This window comes from Asterias rubens, chromosome 6 (genome assembly GCF_902459465.1).
Source record: "Asterias rubens chromosome 6, eAstRub1.3, whole genome shotgun sequence".
Classification (NCBI taxonomy): domain Eukaryota; kingdom Metazoa; phylum Echinodermata; class Asteroidea; order Forcipulatida; family Asteriidae; genus Asterias; species Asterias rubens.
The window spans coordinates 6,046,665-6,067,077 of NC_047067.1; the positions used below are offsets into that span (position 1 = coordinate 6,046,665).

At 37.4% G+C, this 20,413-nt stretch overlaps 2 protein-coding genes across 2 annotated transcripts in view; one reads left to right on the forward strand and one right to left on the reverse strand.

Annotated features, from left to right (window-relative positions):
* Positions 1-13,993, reverse strand: part of LOC117291302 (sn1-specific diacylglycerol lipase alpha-like) — a 48,259-nt gene extending 34,266 nt beyond the window's left edge. The window contains exon 1 of the mRNA XM_033772939.1: positions 13,899-13,993. Coding sequence (XP_033628830.1) covers positions 13,899-13,993 — 95 coding nt within the window. The remainder of the gene's footprint in view (positions 1-13,898) is intronic.
* A 1,573-nt stretch (positions 13,994-15,566) lies between these two features.
* Positions 15,567-19,221, forward strand: LOC117291181 (39S ribosomal protein L10, mitochondrial-like). Its single transcript, XM_033772761.1, has 4 exons — positions 15,567-15,646; positions 16,323-16,507; positions 17,019-17,328; positions 17,977-19,221. Exons 1-4 carry the CDS (start codon positions 15,589-15,591, stop codon positions 18,180-18,182), a joined length of 759 nt encoding a protein of 252 aa, XP_033628652.1. The 5' UTR covers positions 15,567-15,588; the 3' UTR covers positions 18,183-19,221.
* Positions 19,222-20,413: the final 1,192 nt, after the last annotated feature.

The following is a 20,413-nucleotide window of genomic DNA, read 5'->3' on the forward strand; positions in this document are numbered from 1 at the left end:
TCCGCAGCATGCGCAATGCACTCCAATAAAAATACCTTCCAATTTCCTGGACAGCTAAATAAATGAAATCATGCCGTTGGAGAGATCCTTCAAGACTGTTTAGCAGACTGTGCACGTTTCGTCTGAATCCCTTTCTACTACATGTACACCAATGATATCTTGTTAATGTATTTCTCATTCTAATCTCTAAAGGGAACAGACTAGTTTTTTCCACCGACCTCATTCTGTTTACACTGTACATTTGTGAGTTAGATTTGATTATTTAAAGGTATAATTGTTTAGTCAAACTTGTAATAATAGTATTAATAATAATATACAGCACTTATAAAGCGCACAGAATCTGACAAAGAAAATGCCATTCAAGGGCGCCGGTTCCGAAAGTCAAGAGTCCATGATTAAGATAATTGTTTGAAGAGGTACAAAGTTTTGTGCAGCAACCTTCAGATGAGCAAAACCTTGGTGCCATTGTGCCATACACATCCATTCACTTCTTCAGAATGTTCGCGGTCTTTAACGTAATTATGCAGAAGCTTGCCCCGTGTGCCCTAGCAACTGTTCTGATAGTCCGAGGAATTCAATTTTAAGTGTAAACTTGGGATCAATCGAGTCATTGTACCAGTAAGTAAATTTTATTGCTGTTAATTTTAGGAGTGTGGTTATGAAATGTTTAACCTTCCCTTTAATTAACTCAATGTCTGAGATTTTTCATTGTGCCCTACCATGACACACTTTCATAACAGTACAAACTAAGCCCTGTGGTCACTCAAGACACATTTTTTCTCCACCATTCACCCATGTTACCCAATCCACCTCGGAGTCAGAGGTATACCTGTTTATTTATGAATTTCTCAGATTGCACAAGCTCATGTTTGTTAATGAGAAGTATCCCTTGATCATGGCCTTACTCCCCTTCTGGTTGAGCGACCTCACTGAAAACCTCCACACACTACAGACAAAGCCCTGTCCACACCGATAACAAAAGACGAGGCTGTTAAAGAGTGGGTGAGTGGGCGTCGCTTAATACAGTATTCAGAACACTGATTACGTGTTCTCTATAAAGTGTACATTGTTAATGGGCAAACAATTTTAAGCAGATTTGAGACTTAACAAGCCAAGCCCAACAATAAATAAAAAACATATCCTGTGAAAATTCATAAAAAAATAATAATCAAATAACTTACTTTTACATGTAATTTTAATTTTTACTCCCCCAAAAATTATACGACATGATGTCACCCCGCCGCCATTTACGAGGTAAAACAATGAGAACAAGATGGATGGGTCAGGGACTCGGTGAGGAAACACTTTTCTTCACCCACTTCATGAGGGAACCCTAAAAATCCTTAGATCATTTGAAGATCCATAACAAAAACCTTCACTTTTACATGTAGATTCAATTTTTGTCCCACGAAAAACAAATTGTATCATGGACTTAAATTAATTTAAGTCACCCTGCCGCAAATTTAGAAGTAAAACAATAGAAAACACACAAGATTGCCCAACGAGAAGATGTCATTTTTATAAGCTATTGACTCAGTGAGCAAACAATTTTCATCACCTAGTTCATGAGGGCACCCAAACATAACTCTGGTCAGAAAGGACCCTTGCATTTCTTTACTTTTGTTTCGTCAATTATTTCCTTATCATCATTTATCTTATCTTGGCCTAGTTCTTCCTCAAACCCACCAATTTATTTCGCTGAGTAAACAAAACTAGTGACACCATTCGCAGAGCAACGACGGGTCCGCGTAGTTGCTGTAATTTGCAGTACGGCCTAATCACCAAGCAGCAGACACATTACTGGAGCTCTCTTCTCTGGTGACCAGATAAATTATTAACTATGAACAGAACACCAACTTGATTGGTAATAGGATGAACGGCCACTGCACATGACCCGCATACAAGATGAGCAGTGTCTGCATGAAGTACCCAGCGTTGTTTTTAAAGGCAGGGTATACTTTGGGTTGGGTAACTACTCATGTCAGGTTGGTGTAGTGGTGTCTTGCCTCACCTTCCACCTTCTGGGGTTTTTCTCCCACATCTAAACCTGAAATTATAGTCTTCTCTATTCTCGCTGGGCTCTAATAAGAGCATTTAGGATAGATGTCCAAATCCAGACCACAAAAACTTATTTGGTAAAATGCACTGGATAGTTGTTGGTATATAAAACATTGGTAGAAATGATTCTCTTTACAGTCGTTTAGTTTTAGAGAAAGGGGTAATTTTCACCCCCAAATATTTGAATTTGAGAAAGGCTTCAAGCATGAAGTTTTTTTCAGGCATCTGATGAATGCAAATGATTTTTTGCAACAAGGGTGTTTTTTTCTTTTCATTATTTTCTTGCAGCTTCGGTGGCGAATTGAACCCAAATTGTCACAGCTTTGTTGATTTATACAAGTTGGCATACACAAAGTGAGGATACTTGGCCTTGACAATTACCAAGAGTGTACCCTGCCTTCGAAGGAGATGTTACAAAGATTTCCAAGACATGTAAAACTGGTTTTCTGTCTCTGTGATTTCAAGGAGCATTTTGTTTTTGAGGATCAACCCAGTTTGGGGAAAGGTCATTATGTAGGCCTACATTTATAATATAGAGTAATATAGAGTATTGTACATTTTATAAATGGAAATTTGCATCGGAATAATGAATACTCATTTTGGTTTTACCATTATACACCAATGTGTGGTTGCCCTGTATACTCACTTGCAAGCTCTGTAAAAAATAAAAATTATTGTGCATACTGTACAACTATCATCTGATTCCTCTCACCTCATAGGTTCCAATTCAATAAGAATCCATGCACAATGGATGATGTGACATCATTTGACATTTACATTTTTTTTACATGGATTTCAATTAAATTTACGGAGGTGAAACAACGTATGGTATAGTTTGAACAATTTTCCAAAACCCAAGTGTTGCATACTGTAATGTATGAACATGTAGTATGCTGGCCTATCCATGTATGGACCAAACAACCTAACCCTCAATTAATATTCTTTATCCCCGATGCAAATTTAACATCTATTATATCGTTGCGGTACCCGCTGCCAAAACATAGGATTCGAACTGCCTCTAGCTGCCGGGCAATCTCGGTAGTCTAGTTGGTAAGACACTGCTCTAGAATTGCAAGGGTCGTGGGTTCGAATCCCACCCGAGTAACATGCCTGTGATATTTTTTCACAGGACTCGGGAAAGTACTGAGTATACAGTGCTAACACACATCGGTGTATGGGTAAAAAAAAAAAAAAAAAAAAAAATTAATATTCTTTATCCCCGATGCAAATTTAACATCTATTAAACCTAACCCTCAAACAAAGTGAGGAAGCCACAACGTATAATTCAATCTTTTTTGTTTTTCCTCGAGCATTGGAGCCACACATTATTTCAGCCTTGAGATAAAAACCTTCGCACACTCTAAACTAACCTTCAACTTGGTTTGGAATGTGGACTGAATACTGAGGCACTGAGTCAGTGCAGACAAGTCACACTAAACACGAAAAACATTATGTTTTTAAAATGAAGTGGGAATTTGTTCGTGTTTTCTACAGGTATCTTCATATTTTTAACATCTCGGGCCTTCAGTTTCAGTCAGTGTATGACCTGAGAAAAAGGTCTTGATACATGCTACAGGGGGAAACACTTTGTACAGGTTTACCGCCCGTCAAGATCATGGCAACAAGTGTGTCAGTCTCTGTACAATGCGCCTTATTTTTGACCGCGCGAGGGCGCTATAAATAGTACTTTTATCACTTCCGGGGGTATACGCGATTCGCCCTGCACAGATTAATAGGCATTCTGTCACTAGTGTTGCGCCGTAGTTTCAATTTGTTTTAGAGGTGGATTATAACGGCTCCTTTAAAAGTCTTATTGTCCGTGATGGATTAGATGTCTGTGGTGGTAATGTGTTCCAATCTTTAATAACTGTTTTGGGTATGAATGAATATACCACCGGAAGTGATTGAGAGCGCCCTCACACGGTCAAAAATATGGCCCATTTTAGACAGAACAGTTTGAATGACACTGTTAACCAAACATGTACATCACCCTTTTCTCCAGACCGCCCTCACAAAAATAAGTATTTTATAAACAAGAAAATGTGAAAAGGATAAATAAATAAACAAATAATAAATAAATAAATAATTAATACATAATAAGTTTTAAATAATAAATAAATAAATAATTAATACATAATAAGTTTTAACATATATATTAATTATTTAATTAATAACAAAAAACATTAATAAAATAAAAACAACAAATAAAGTAAACAGACAATTTTTTTTTAAATAAAAAAATATAAACAAACAAATAACCAAATTAATAAATTTAAACAAACCAATTGCATTCGCTAGCATTTTTAATAAAATTGAACTGATTAATAAAAGTTTTTCCTAAATTTTGTTATTGTTGAAACACTGTTCTCTGTTCATTCAGCATGCTCAGTCAGACAGCTAAAGGGTAAGAAATGACCCATGAAGAAAGGTCATAAAAGTGAAGTCTGTCTGAATTTTGAACAAAAAATTCAGGGCTTTATGGTTAATTTAGGTCAGATTAGCTAATCCGAAGGATGCAGTAAAAAAGGTCAAACAATGAGCCTTTCTTGACAAGTAAAATATCCCAAACTACATACAATGTACATGTCATAGGCCTACACTGTTTATAATTCAGGCCTGACACACGGAGGCAAGGATGGCGATTGGTGCCCTTGAAATGCTGAAGTAGAAATTTACAGTTTCCTCATACTAGGGTGCCCTTTACAAAGGAGAAAATGCCTTGGTGCCCTTGCCCTTTCTAAAACGAAGCATACAGGCCTGTTATAATGCACAATTACACACCCAACTCTCCAATGGTGTGAGCAGTGTGCATAAACGGCAGGTATTTCTCCAATTCTTTACAACAACCCTGCAATCAATTGAATGTAAATTAATACCAACATCTGTACAGCTGCCGCAGAATTATACTTTTAGAAATAACTGAATGCTGTAACGCGAAAAGGGGATGACTGAACACAATTTAATGCAGTATGTAACGGTCTGTTCACTTTATGCATGAGGATAAATTGCGAGGATGTTTTCGCTTTATGCGTGGGGAGGATTGCGAGAGGATGTACAGTTATGTCATCAATTGGATGAAACTGGCATTCATGTGAGACGGCCCCTTAGTGTGGCCGAGAAAATTAGCCTCTTGGAAACCAAGCTGGGAAATATAAATAAATAACCCGAGTTGATGGGTTGGAGATTTGCTGTTGGAAATTTAAAATTAGTAGACTCTTTGGCGAGGCACTTCATTTATGAGTCATTCATTTCATTAAACTTGCATTTTATTCTATCATCCATCGGTACATTTAACTTCTTTTGCTCAAGGGCTTTTTAAAGAACCCTTGCACAGTACAGTTAACTGCTCCGTCCCAACACATGGTATCCCCTTAATTAAAAGAAACCCCAATGTTTAAAAAATATATTTTGTAATGTAATTTGACGAGAAACTTCCAGACTTTTTTGTTTACTTAGTTTTTACAAAGTGTTGAGATTAAAAGTTAAATTCACTTTGGAAAATGAAGCTTTTTACATACATATTTTTCTCCTTTTCCTATACTGTACACACTTTTGTTGCAGTCACATACAGATACTATTGTCTGAAAAATTCTGCATGTTCAACCCCTAAATGGAAAGGTAGGGCTCCCATTGTATTATATTACTGACCGTATTTTACTGATTTGTCCTGTTTTTATTAAATTATTGTTTACCTCTATGGTAACACAGATCCCCTTTTGATACAAATCTGGGCCAAATTTGAATAGGCACAACAAATGTCTGCTCAATAGTATTTATGAGCAGGATACCAGTAACCGATGGTGTACAAATGTATTTTGGCTGGGGACCTTGTTCTGCTTAAAAAGCATTTTTTGTGTGTTGTGCTTAGTTCTTCTTAGTTCTTTAAAAGTAGCTACTATGGATCATGGAAATGTTTTCATTGAACCCATCAGTGTGGAGCCGACAACAGAGTAGACTTGATTTCAAGTCTAAGATCACGGTTACTATTTCAAGCAATAATGTATTGGCTATCAGGTAGACTAAAAGCAACGATCGCAGACTTGGAACCAAGTCTAACAACAGAGTGGCACTAATGGTTTGAGTACACTAATAAAAGACAGTACCTTTATCAATGTATGCATTTGTTGCAATGTTGCATTTAAAATAAAAGCAATCACACTAAATCAATACTGAGTGACAACTGACTCCCAATTAATGAGTTGATTTTAAAGGGCAAGTGCAACAACACTTTGTGACTGTCCCCAGCCATCATTGCTTCCCTTTAACCAGGAGTACAAATGTGAGAGGTTGTCTTAGTATGTTCTGAATTTTAAAATCTCACACTGATATTTAATAAACCATCATACATCACATGGTTTTTTGGTTTTGTTTAGCAAAAATCTACATTTGAAGAATTTTAAAGTGGTATGTAAAATGTAAAACAGTCTGATACATAAAGTTACAGTGCATTGCACTTCATTTTATTCACAGTATCCAGCCCTGATATTTGATTGCCTTCATGCCACATGGTCATTGCCTTTGTGCCCTTTGACATGCACTATTACACATTTTAATTTCCTTTGCACAGAGGAGGGTAACCTTTACAAAGAAAAAACTGTCTTGCCCGAAGAAGAAGAATGAAATATCAGGCCTGAGTATCTTGGGCTCTATGTTGGCCCCTTCAGCTCTCCTCCACTCCCGCCTAAAAAATGCCCTCAAAGAGAGGGTATATTTGGTAATTGCATGTACTCCAATAAATGAACGACCATAACAACTTAGTTGGTAAGAAGCACTGTGAACCAATCTTGATAATGTTAACAGTTTGAGAAACAATTCCCTTCAAGGAAATGTGGTTTTAGAGAGAGGCATTCAAGAACATTTCAATCTAGACTAAGGAACGTTTACCGCATGAAACGTTTCTCAGATAGTGTGGCAACTTGCAAATTATTCATCCTTTTCAACACAACCACTCCAGATTTTCAGAGATGTCTCGAAAGGGCTGCCACCTTCTGTAATGAAATTTCCACAGGCTATTTATGTGTGTATGTGTACATTTTTTCCATTTTTTTTAAAGGAACACGTTGCCTTGGATCGGTCGAGTTGGTCTTTGAAAAGCGTTCTGTAACTGTTTGTTATAAAATCGGTATGGTTTGAAAGATGTTGTAAAAGTCGAATACAATGATCGACACAAATATGCCTCGAAATTGCGTGGTTTTCGTTTTACAAACACGGTCGACTTGACTCCCATAAAACTTGACTCCCATAAATGACCGACCGTGTTAGTTCGCGACGTAAAATGAAAACCGTGCAATTTTGAGTGATACTTGTGTGGATCATTATATTCTACTTTTAAAACATCTTTCTAGCCATATGCATTTCATAACAAACGGTTTCAAACGCTTTTCATAGACCAACTCGTCCGATCCTAGGCAACGTGTTCCTTTAATGGATCAAAACTATCGATCAGTTCCAGACACCAAAAACTTTAGTTTCAAAGGTTGGGTTTCAGAGTGGCTTGCCCTCCGCAGCTTATTTCTATGCGACCCAATAGTGCTTGCCTAGTGCCGATGCTGCTTATATCAACACAATTATTTACATGATCATTCAGCGGTTTTACAAGTATCAAAGCAAGAACACAAATTGTATGATCTGTTTGCTAGTGAGTGGATCTCTGGTGGTACACAAGTGTCAATTGTAGAATGTCTATCTCACCTACAGTATCAGGGTCTCTTATACTGATGGGACACCGTGACCAGGTTGTCCTGAGCGCGAATCAAATTTGTGTTTTGCCCAAAAACTCAAGTACCCAAATCTCTTGGAAGAATTGCCTATTTCTGACTACAATGATGGTACCAGACGTAGAAGAAACTGCACTAGACCAAAAAAAATGGTCATCAAATCTTGAATCATTTCTTAAATTACCACCATATAACTTGTATGGTATTGTTGAATTTTGTGTTGTGGACCTTTTTGTTTTGTTTGTTGCATAAAAAGGTATTACAGGATTGGTTGGTGTGGATAAAAAACATCAATGTTAAATTCTAGTCTGAAGAAAGCTTACTGATATGAAGTTCATACGAGAACCATTTTTTTCTTCTGTCAACTATTTATCTCTGATGAAATGAAGTCATTATTTAAAAAAATAATGTATCCTAAAGCCTAAAAAGACGCAATCAGCAGATTTTGGTTGTTACCAGCAAATGCTGAAAAAAAAGTGTGCGCATAGTTTTTCACTATTTTCTCATGACTTACACGCCCAAATGTTCACAGGGTTGTTATTTAATGTACGGTTGATTTAACACTGTCTACGACTATTTTGTAAGCTAACAGCTTTATATTTTTAATGTACCAAAGCTGTATAATACCTTTAAAGATCAAGTTCCACAAAAAGACCAAAAAATGCATAAAAGTAAAACTCAAGTGAAGCTCAACAAAACCAGAAGACCCACAGACCTTACAATTCGTACAAAATTACATTCACCTATGGGATAGCTAATAATTGCTTGGCAAAAAAACAAAAACTTTATTAATTTCATTGTACAATAACATACAATAGACACATCATTACTGTATTAAAAGATGCAAGTGCGACATCAAAATGCCATGAAGCTGCTTCTTCAAAGTGGTCATCAAACATTAAACAGTTTCTACTGGGCACTCTGAAAAATAAACACTATATTTACATTGAACCAAGGCCGTGTACACAATGCAGCAATTGAAGAAACACAATAGTAGAAAAAAAATTGTTGCTTAGTTACCTAAAAAGATGACTGCATATAATTTCTGGGTTTTTTTTTCGAAATGTACAAAGAAGATAGGCTGTCAAGTGCAAAAGAGGCAATCAGTGCACAAATGTTTTTTCTTCCATCAGTTTTGGAGAGCAAGTGATGTTTTTTGAGTTAGCAACCCCAAAGAAGTATTTTGTAATGCTACCTAAAAAGGCTAAACAGGGGAAATTGATCACAAGATTGAAAGCGATGACCAAGGGCAAGGAGGCAATGACCAGAGGCACCAAGGCAATGACCAAGGGCATGTTCATGAAGGCCAACCATGGGCACCAAGGCAAAGACCAGGTCTGGGGGTGGGGGCATGGAGGAAATTACCTCCATGAATTACATACACACTCACAGTAACATGCTTGCATGGGTACCAATGTGAAAAAATGGACACCTTGTATACAATGTGAATTCATATTGGATTCCATGGTTGAAATAAGGTTGGGCAATTTATATTGGTTATTATCCATTTCATCTGTGAGGATGCCATCCAAGTACAGTACCAAACACAGTGTGCTGAACATTTCATCAATAGCAAGCCCGAGGCTTACTCCACTGAGCTTCAACTATCAAGTGCTATTTTTCTGCCTACAACAATTACAGCAACTGTGCGGCGCATAATAAACACACAGTGTTTATGAGCTCAGGGTTCCCTCCAGTGCGGATATAACATGGTTTAAAGGATGGGACAGTTGCATTGGCTGGGCAACTCAAGCAAAGAGAATGTTTTGCATTTAAAGGCAGTGGACACTATTGGTAATTACTCAAAATAATTATTATCATAAAACCTTTCTTGATTACGAGTAATGGGGAGAGGTTGATAGTATAAAACATTGTGAGAAACAGCTCCCTCTGAAGTGACTTAGTTTTCGAGAAAGAAGTAATTTCCACGAATTTGATTTTGAGACCTCAGATTTAGAATTTGAGTTCTTGAAATCAAGCATCTCAAAGTTCAAATTTTGAGCTCAAATTTTCAAAGGTTATTATTTTGTGCATATGTTGAGATAACTGTGAAGACTAGTCTTTGACAAATTACCAATAGTGTCCAGTGTCTTTAAGTAAAACTATAACTTCAAAATTCAACTGTAATTGTGCAAATTAACAAAATGATAGCTTCATCGTCTCTGTCCTTAGCTATGTGGTACACTATGCTGTACATTTATGTAATTCTACGGATAATATTTAGTAGCCTACTACAACACTTCCTTGCACACTGCATTTACAGTGCAACCATGGTACAACCATGTTGTATTACAGTAGATACACGATTCTGCAATCTTCGGATTTGGTGGCCACTGACATTTACAGAAACATGCATGTAGCTACTTGGATTACACCGGATCAAAAGCAAGACTGATGTGCTCTATTTAGATACAGCTTATTGAACTGCCTGGGGCTACATGGCAGCAAATTTGTTTTCATAAGGATCAACAATGCATCCCCATTGAGAACACATCTGACAAGTTGACAACTGTAATTTCAATACACGTGGTTATTAAACGTGCCATTGTGGTGGTACAATCATAGAGAATGGATTCATTACAATGGTACAATACACTATAAAATTTTCAGTAATATGACAGATCAAATACTCAGTATTTTTATTGTAAAGAGAAAAATTACATTGGATATGACAAAAAGTGTTTAGAGATTGGATTCATTATCAAGATTTACGAACAGCCAACCTTGGGCAACTCATCAGGTTCTTGATTCTGATAAGTTCTAATGTGATATTTGTAATTTCCGATTTCCCTCATACAGAGCTGTACATTGGCCATCAAGTCCTCAATTTGGAGTTAACAAAAGATTTGTTTTTTACTGGACCAGAAAAGACAAGAGTCAAAATGACAACACAGTTCAAACATACCATTATAAACTGTTTTTATTTGAACAAGAAATGAGAGAAGGTTTCAACCTCATTATAATATGTCTTATGAGAAAACTTTGACAGAAACGCAACTATCAAACTCAAACTCAACATTATTACATTTGACCATCATTTAAAAAAAAACATAGATAATTCTTTTAGACAGGAGACTGCCAGCACAGAGTCTACAGTTAGGTTCGGCCTTGAGTTCACTGGCCCAACACAACTGTCCTCTGAATGGAACTTTGAAGCCATTACCTCAATACCTCCCATACAACCATTAGTATCAAGCGAGAGGTTATAATTAATTGTCACAATAGGGTACTGCCCAGAAATGTAAACAATACACAATGTAGAAATGCCATGGTGTAAGCTGCACTGCAGACATGCCTGTATTTACTATTTGAGTAATACAATTACACAAATTTATGTATTGTGTGAAAATTACATTACCTAATGTGATATATTTAAGTTTTACAGTGCTTTATAAATAATTATAAACATGTAGAAAACATGTAGAATGTATAGAATACTGGGTGCAGTACATAAGTTTTCTGTGAACTTTGATATTTTAGGAATTGAAGCACAAAATAATCATTAAAATCCACAATAAACAAACTTGGCAATCTAGGAAGTCTGATGACTACATCTGCAACAATAGAGTCAGACTGCATGTCCCCAGACTACCAGCAATTGTTATCAATTGTTTATTTTACCATTTAATCACAATGTTGAACAAACATAAGTTCAGTATTGTTTAGTTCTCCATAAAGCATAAAGTTTAATTATTCACTTCAGTAATAGAGCAACATTGCTCATATCAGTTACCACTTGAACTCCTCATATAAAGTGACATGCTAAAAATACCCACCCCTGATATTTTAAGTTGAAATAAATTAAATTTGTTTAAAAAAATATATTATATTAGGGGCTCTGTTTTAAAGGCAGTGGACACTATTGGTAGTTACTCAAACTAATTATCATCGTAAAACCTTTCTTGACTACAAGTAATGGGGAGAGGTTGATGGTACAAAACATTGTGAGAAACAGCTCCCTCTGAAATGACGTAGTTTTCGAGAAAGAAGTAATTTTCCACGAATTTGATTTCGAGACCTCAAGTTTAGAATTTGAGGTCTCGAAATCAAGCATCAGAAAGCACACAACTTCGTGTGACAAGGGTGTTTTTTCTTTAATTATTATCTCGCAAATTCGACGACCGATTGAGCTCAAATTTTCACAGGTTTGTTATTTTATGCATATGTTGAGATACACCAACTGTGAAGACTAGTCTTTGACAATTACCAATAGTGTCCACTGTCTTTAAGTCACAGAGTTCTGCCAAAGTTTTTTAAAAACGGTGCAAGGCATTTTAGACCCCAATATTTGTTATTGGCCGTGGCTGGATTGAGAAAAAAAAGGTTTTCAGAATGTTTTCTCCTTGAACTTGGTGTTTGGTTTTGAAAGCCCCAAGTCTGTGCAATCTAGACCATAAGATTATTATGTATGGTTTTCTCTCTTGAAAGAAATGCGTATCATCACGCAATTCAAGCATATCGGTCCAATACACTATTTTAAGTCATGCCTAGAACATCTACTGTCACTTTCCTTATCCCTCCTTTTAACTCCTTCAAGATATACTGTACCCTAATTAAATACCTCAACGTCTAAGCACAAGTAAGGTCTTGTTTTTATACTGCACACATCTCACTTTTAAACAACACTGACACAAGATCACCCATGAGGAATCTTTCCCTTAACTCGGATAACATTTTATCATGCAACATGAACTACAAGCTTAATTCAATCTGTCAAATTTGATGAAGATACTATTTCAAATGCGAAGAGTTTGTAGAAAACTGTCCCTATCACATGCTGTAGGTAGATTGTGTGTGGGCTGTATCAGTGCAGTTTCTTGTATCATGTATAATAGTGTCTTATATTGATTTTGTTTTGTTTCAGCTGTGGGGCAGATGGACTTCAGCAGACTTAGAAGAAACCGTTAAAGACACCAATGAAGCTTTGGTTTTAGATTTTATTTTTACAAACCTTTTTTTTTTATGAGAAAGGGTAAGGACTTCATTTCGCAGGGGAATTTGATTAGGAAGGTAGTTCAAATTTAAGCCTAGAGTCACTTTAAATGGCATTTCTGAGGTGAAATCAGTTAATGTTCATTACACTAAATATTTATAATGTGACAGACGAATTTTGAAAATAAATGCCATTGTTTTGGACCTATAATAAATTGGTTTGAATATTAATGTAATGAACTTTTTTTGTATCAAACATTTTATATTAATGGAAATTTAGAGATTCTTCATAAACAAACCAGGTGTAAAAGCAAAAAGTGCCATTGATGCATTGTACGGACCTCCACTACTGGACTGGCCTTGTAGTGTAATGTACCAGAATGTTTGCAGCAGGTTGGAATCCTCTCTAGAGGTATTACTATTAGTAGTAGCATGGTTAAGGTGTGGGGGGCACATGACACCCCCTCCCCATTTTTTTTATAAAGTTAAATATATTTTTTTATATAAAGTTTTGGAAAAGTTTCCGTATGGCGCCACCACTTTTTCATTCGATATGAAATAATATAGTATCTAATTTACCTCAATGAGATATCCCTTTTTGTAAAAATGAGTGAAAAAGTGGTGGCGCCATACGGAAAGTTATCCAAAGTTTTATATATTGATGAATAAACCATTCAATTCAATCAAATTCAATTCAAATATCTTTTACACAAGGGGAAATGTAAATTTTGATGTTACCTCCTGGAGGTAAACAAGAATTTGCTTTTAAAGACACAATAAAGGTAACAGTTGCAATAATTTAAATCCTCAAACCTCTATCCTCCCGACGATCGGAGAGGATGGACATATGGAGGGTGGAGGATAATGAATCGCAACTATCATTAAAAAGGGAGCACTTAATCATTGAAATGAACAGGAATTTGACAAGCAAATGCACCTGAAAGTGATGGAAACTGCAGTTTGAATGTGCAAGAAGTGCCCCAGCACAAAATTGTGTGTGTCCCCCCCCCCCCCCCCCTCCATCGATCCCAAAAAATAAATATTTATTTCAAAAAATGTCAGCAAAATTTCGTTGCTGCTCTGGCCCCCTCTCCCAGTGTCTGTGTGTGTTATTTTGTGTCATTGCTGCCTAAATCTGTCAATAGCACCATTGTGACATTTCATTGAAATGATGGGAAATGGTTTACTTACCAGCCAAGGTGCAGCGTAAACAGCACGGCTCCAGGCACGACCAAATCATCACTACCCAAAGACCATCGCCTTCCTAGTGCCACCAAACCAGGCATCCTTCTTGTTGGATTTAGTTCGTCAAAAGACAATTGAAGAATAATCACATCTTAAAAGCTAAGCTTTTGGTTGTCCACAACATTGAAGAAAACGCGAATTCAAGACCGATAAAAATACTCCTCCGATAGCTCCCACATACTCACACGTCAAGCCTCTAATACACACTAGGCTCTGTTCGGCCGCGGCGCGGTGGAAACAGTACACATGAAACGGCCGTACGTACAGGGTTCACCGTAATACGTGCAGTACCTGTTTCATGTTTGTTGTTTACATTCATTTGCTGCATGACTGAAGCATGCAGAGGGCGCCCTACCAGGTGAGGAAGGTGCGCGTTCAAGAAAAAAAGGGTATAGGGAAAAAATAGGAAGGCATCTCTCACGAACTCTCCACAGTTCTCATCTCATTCAGCTATTTTATTAGTATTAGTCTAAGCCTAGCCTAGTGGATGGTTTGTGTATTTGGGTGCCGAAATACACCTTTGCCTCAATGTAAGCATAAAAGCATGCATAATTGTGAGAACACATGTTTTTTTGTGTGCAACAATTCATGCTCTCCGATCTTATCATGGCCATAGGGCCATGTCACACAAGGCAATATTTTACGGGCAACCAGTTCCAGGCAATCTCCATGAAGAAAAGGCATTCTTCACATTTTGAATGTTCACCTATTTCTCTTGTGGATCGTAAGACAATGTTCGCAAATTGACCCGTAATCTACCTAAGTGGTCATGTAGTATGCACTGCAGATGGTTGCCACCAAGTTGCCTGCAAAAGTTGCCTCGTGTGACAAGGCCCAAAGAAAGTTCTCTAAAAATGATTTTTTTTAAGATGATCCCCTCTCAAGTTTGTTTTGTTGAGCCCGAAAATAAAAAAAGTCAGTTTTCCCATGGTTTTCCCATGGAGGTAGAAATAGTTTCTATTTAAACCTCCATGTTTTTTCCCATCTTGGGGTTCACTTTAATTTGTTATTCAAATTTTGTACTTTGTCGCAGTTCTTCTGCTGCCATTTCCCCGGCTGTAATTCTACCTCCATGATAGTAGTGTGGATGCTGCCCGGCAGACAGGTTGAATGACTTAAAACGTTGTATATAGCTCTATGATCTGTTGGTCTGTCCCCGCCCGGAAATTTGGTCACACATGGGTTATGGGCTGGAGATGGAGGTATGAGGAGGCTTTATTCAAGAGGGTGCGGTGTGTGTGCCGCACTGCATCAAAAGAAAGCCTTTTACCGGGGGGCATGGGTGCTAAAATGAGCATGTTAGACACTCCAAACAAATCAAAACAAACACTGAAGAAGAAAAACAACAATGCAGTACGACATTAGTATGACACACACCATAACAAAAAATGATCACAACGATATGTTTTTACATCAACATTGCTTTTGAGAAGATCGAGCCTCACTCGCCTGCTGCCAAAACATGCTCCGCAAAGCGTAAGTGAAACAACAGAGGGCGCTATTCAAAGTAACGGTCAGACTTGTTCCCAACATAAATATACCACATTACAACGTTACTTCTATTCAGGTATCAGACCACAATATTGAACCACACTCTTCTATGGGGAACATGCTGATTTAATACTGGAGAAGTGTGATGGGACTGAATGAAATCATGGCATCAAATATCTGTGGAAACTGTTTATCAAAATTAGGTGATGTATTTACTATTTTAACCTATAACCTAAGAATAAAGCCCTTAAAAACATAGAGCAAGGACTAAGCTAAGCACTGACCTCAAACTCGGAATTTATTGAAAGTATAGTTTTATAATAAACAGCAATTATATTGTGATCAACAACAACTCTGCCTGATTGAATCTGATTTGCATGATGTTAAATTCAATTGCTCCATAATTAAAAAAATTACAATAACTTATATTTAAACCGACCATTCTTCATAAAAACAATTATGACTAAAAAGTAAAAAGAATGTGTGATTAACGTTATTTTAGTAGCATTAGCAGTTTTTCAGTTTTTCAAGTGTTTTCTAATTTCTGTGGTGGAAGGGAAGAAATTCCAAATTATAAATACGTCATAAGTCAAAGGCAAAGCCTAGACCCCTTCTACCTCTAGAAACTGTAAGGCTCCCCTGTGAGGGAGCCTTCATAGTTTCTAGAAGTAGACCCCTACTGGGGCGCTGTACTCTTTTTTCTTCTTTCAACATTTTTTGTAATCGATCATCCTAGAAAATGAAACATAAAAAAAAAAAAAGGAGTACAACTTTGCTCAAATAACTCGGTCTAGCTAGAGCCAAAGCCATAGCCAAGAATTGATTTGAATCTTGATTTTACAATACAATGTCAATAATAATACAAATTTTAATTTTCAGTTCCAACATGGAGTCCATTTTTAATGCAAGTACGAGGAATGAAATCAGTCAACACACGCGTAAAAAGACCCATGCACATCACAAGGGCCAAGTTAATGGAACTCACCAAGTACAAAAGACCCAAAGATTTGCGGTCGATGGCAGAGCAATGCTCCATGCGTTATAAAGGAGAGAGAATTCAGGAGGTATACTTTTACAAGGTTTTAGCCAGGATTTTACATAGGGTTTCAAAATTTGTTGCAAGTTTAAAAACTGTGTGTCAAAATTGTTCTTACACTCGGTTCATTTGCAGGGCAGATATAGCAGGGTGCCCAATTTAAAACAGAGGGGGAAAAAAAAAACACAGTTACCCATTTGGCAAGGAAGGAAGTGGTAGCACTTAAAGACTAACTAACTATATACGTAAGAATCTGCATGAGCTTTTGTAGCAACTACTACTAGATAAACTACTTTGCATATGATGCAGTAGTTGTTGCTGCGAAAGCTAATGCAGGTTGTTATGTAATTAGTTAGTCTTTTAGAGTGGTACCAATTTCTTCCTTGTTTCATTAAAAGAAAATGGTATCATATCACTCTTGTGTAGACATTAAATGTGTCTATTATCACTGGAAAATAAAGGTATACAGATTATTTCCTTGTTTCTGCATTTCTATAATTGTATATTGACTTTCTAAAATTACTTGAAAATCCTTGCAGGAGAATCCAGTACAGACGTTCATGGCCAAGCAATGCAGAGAGCAGTTGACCAACAAACCTTTCATCGCAGTCTTCAACCGAGAGGGACTAGGCATGGATGAATTGTCTGCGCTAAGGAGAAGGCTGAAGAAGGCCGACATCTCGATCAAGTTATACGGGAACGATGTGACCAGAGAGGCTTTTCTTGGCACTAAACTTGAAAACATGATGCCGTTGTTCGTTGGGGAGAACATCTATGCCGTGGGTGAGAAACCAGCAGTGAAGGAGTTGCTCAAAGCGACCAAGAAATTGGACAAACTACAACTACTCGGTAAGTGTGGATAAGTCTGAAGATCAGTGTCATACATTAGCTATACCAATTTTAGTGGTGGGTTCTAAATCAAATTTATGACCTAGGGCAAGCGGTTCGACAACCTTATTCATAGATATGGGGCCATCATAGCTGAAGTGCAATCTGGGGAAATCTGTATTTTGCCCAGAGGGCTGGGTGAAATTTTTTTCTTGGCAGGCATGCCTTGCACTGCCCACCATGGCTACAACACTCTTTACAACATGCTTTAAGCCGGATGGTTGTGATAATTTTTGTAGATATAAATCGTTCCTGATAGACAACTTGGGCAACTTGGGTTTTGGCATGGGGTACGTCAAGCGTTCAATTTTTTGCTGAGCAGTCAAGTGGTACATCGACCAATCATGCAGGGAGTTGATAAAACTAATTTGGCTGCTTGCTTATATGCAAAATGCCTCGTTGTGCATTAAAACCCTGATTGAATTGCCGTAAAGATAACCAACTTTACACTGTATGACTTCAAGTGGGTCTTTCTTTACTTGATAATTCAGGCAAAATCCATTGTTATTTTAAGTTACTATGGCAATTGTGAGACTCTATTCAAAAGTAAACTTTCATCCAAATATTGCTAACCTGTTGCTGTTTATTACTTTTTAATTTTGATTCAAGGTGGACTGGTTGACAACAGACTTATGTCGGCCAAACAGATGAAAGATTACTCTAAGTTACCAGATATTGGGACACTCCAAGGTCAACTTGCCGGCATCCTGAGCCAATCTGTGGGCTCTACGTATAACTTACTCCAGAGGAATCAAGAGGCCTTGGTGGCCAATCTCGGACAGTGGATGAAACAGAGAGAGGGGACCAGCGTATGACCTAGGAATATACAGTTGGTCGGCTACCGTTATACAGAGGTTCTGCTTATAGAGAGTACATTCTGAAGTCCCGAATCTCATGTCTGCTTTTGTGTTTCTTTGTTTTGCTGTCCTCTTTATATAACAATGTTTCTGAAGAGGTAATACATGTAGATGGATTGCACATGACATCATTGACCACCATCTTTGGTGTAAAACAATGGAAAAATGCATGCGTGTACGCGCTGCACACGACCTTAGCCAATTGTTGCCTTTCACGCGTGCACATTTCATCAAAGGTGGCGGCTAATGTTGGGGGTCCCAGCGACCTTGTTATACATGTTGCGTGATTGGACTGAATTGAAAGACAAGCAAAATGACCTTTGGAGGAGAGATTTGTGTTGGGATTATATTTAGTGACCTGGCTGATGACATTTTTCTGTGGAGCGATGAGTCAACAAACTTCTCGAGTAGTGTTTGGTTTGGAGTAGTGTTGGTTATGATAAGAACTAGTCGTTTACCAACTCAACATTTTGATCAGTATGCTCCGATCGTTTTCAGAAAAATGCAATGGGATTCCTTGTGAAGGCGAACAAATCATACTAATCAAACTTCAAGTTGTCAACCACCACGGTGCACCGGTTCTTAGAACCAACACTACTCAAAAGAGACTACACATGGTGCTATCGCAAACTTACCCTAGTTGAACTTCATGAGAAAAGATGTGAAAATCACTCGATCCCAGTGTATCTTTTAACTCTTTATTTTATTTATATCTTTGCAATGACTATACACTTCCATGGTGAAAGCTGTGAAATAAAGCAAATATCTAAAATGCTTATCTGCATTTGTTTCCAATTGACACCCAGAAAATACAAGACAGACAAAATAATGTACAAGCAGAGCAAAACTTATGTCTTTATCAAATTAATGCAAATTTGTAATTTTTACATGTTATCAAATAGTCGTTTGAGAGTTAATTTTTATATATGCTATGGAGTTAATATTTCAACTATTTAATAGTTGGCTAGCAACGAATAAACCATAAACATTAAGTCACGATAACCCTCCTACTGTGTGACCAATCATTACCATCAATACCAGGCCTGATGAGGCAGGCCTGTATGTTTCGTTTTGGAAAGGGCAAGGGCACCAATGCATTTTCTCCTTGGTAAAAAGCACTCTATGAGTAAATTGTAAATTTCTAGCATTTGTATGGTACCAGGGGCATCGAGGCAATTGCCTTCATTGCCTCTGTGAAGCATCAGGCCTGCCTGATGCTTCATTCTTGAAAGGGACAGAAGGTTTTTCCTTGGCAAAGTGCAATTAAATGAGGGAAACTTGATAAGTTTTACTGGCACAATTCAAGGGGCAGCAAGGCAATCACAAGTGACCTGGAGTGTGTTTTGGCGACCCCAACCAGAAACATTAGTCATGAGTGAGCGTTTGCGTGTTCGGATGAGCACGCAGACGATGCGGTTCAGACCAACCGATAACTGACTTGGTAATTCAGTTGGGCTCGCCAAAACGCACTCCTGAACACACATCCCAGAGTTCCGGCTTGCACTTTTTTCCTTTTGAGTGAAAGAAAAGCTAAGTACCAATGGGAACCGGTCCTTTTTCACAGTTCTTGCCGGTGCTCAAACCTACACCCACAACAATACTGAGATTGCGCGCGCAAACTCGGAACCGAAAAAAAAAAGGACCATTATGTCTGCTGCCGCCAGCGTCTCAAAAGTCTCCCATTACATGTGCTGCATGCATCTGCACAGTATACAGCAATTCAGTGTAAACTTGTACCGAGTTTTGTCACCATTTGCAACCTGAACAGTTTATTTGTTTGTATATAAATTTTATTTGTTTATAAATTTTTAAGTAACTTCTTGTTTATCCTGGGGATACCAATCAGTACAACACCCTTACAAAAATGCCTAGCAATTACAATTGATCATTAATATAAAAGTAGAAAAGTTAAATGGTTCCCTAATGGTTGGTCAACTTACAGGAAAAATGTCAAATAGATTATAAGGGTAGTAATATCACTAATGTACCCACTCAATAGTTATAGTACAGAGCAAAGCATCAACAAAGCTGGAGAAAATTTGCATCTTATAACTTTAAAATATGCTATTGTTTTGGACATCTTAAACAAAGAATGGTGATGGAAAACAAAATGTTTATTTTCAAAGACAAAACTTGGGTCCGACAAACTTGTGTCCTTTCTATCCAGCAGTCTTGAATAGTCTACCATA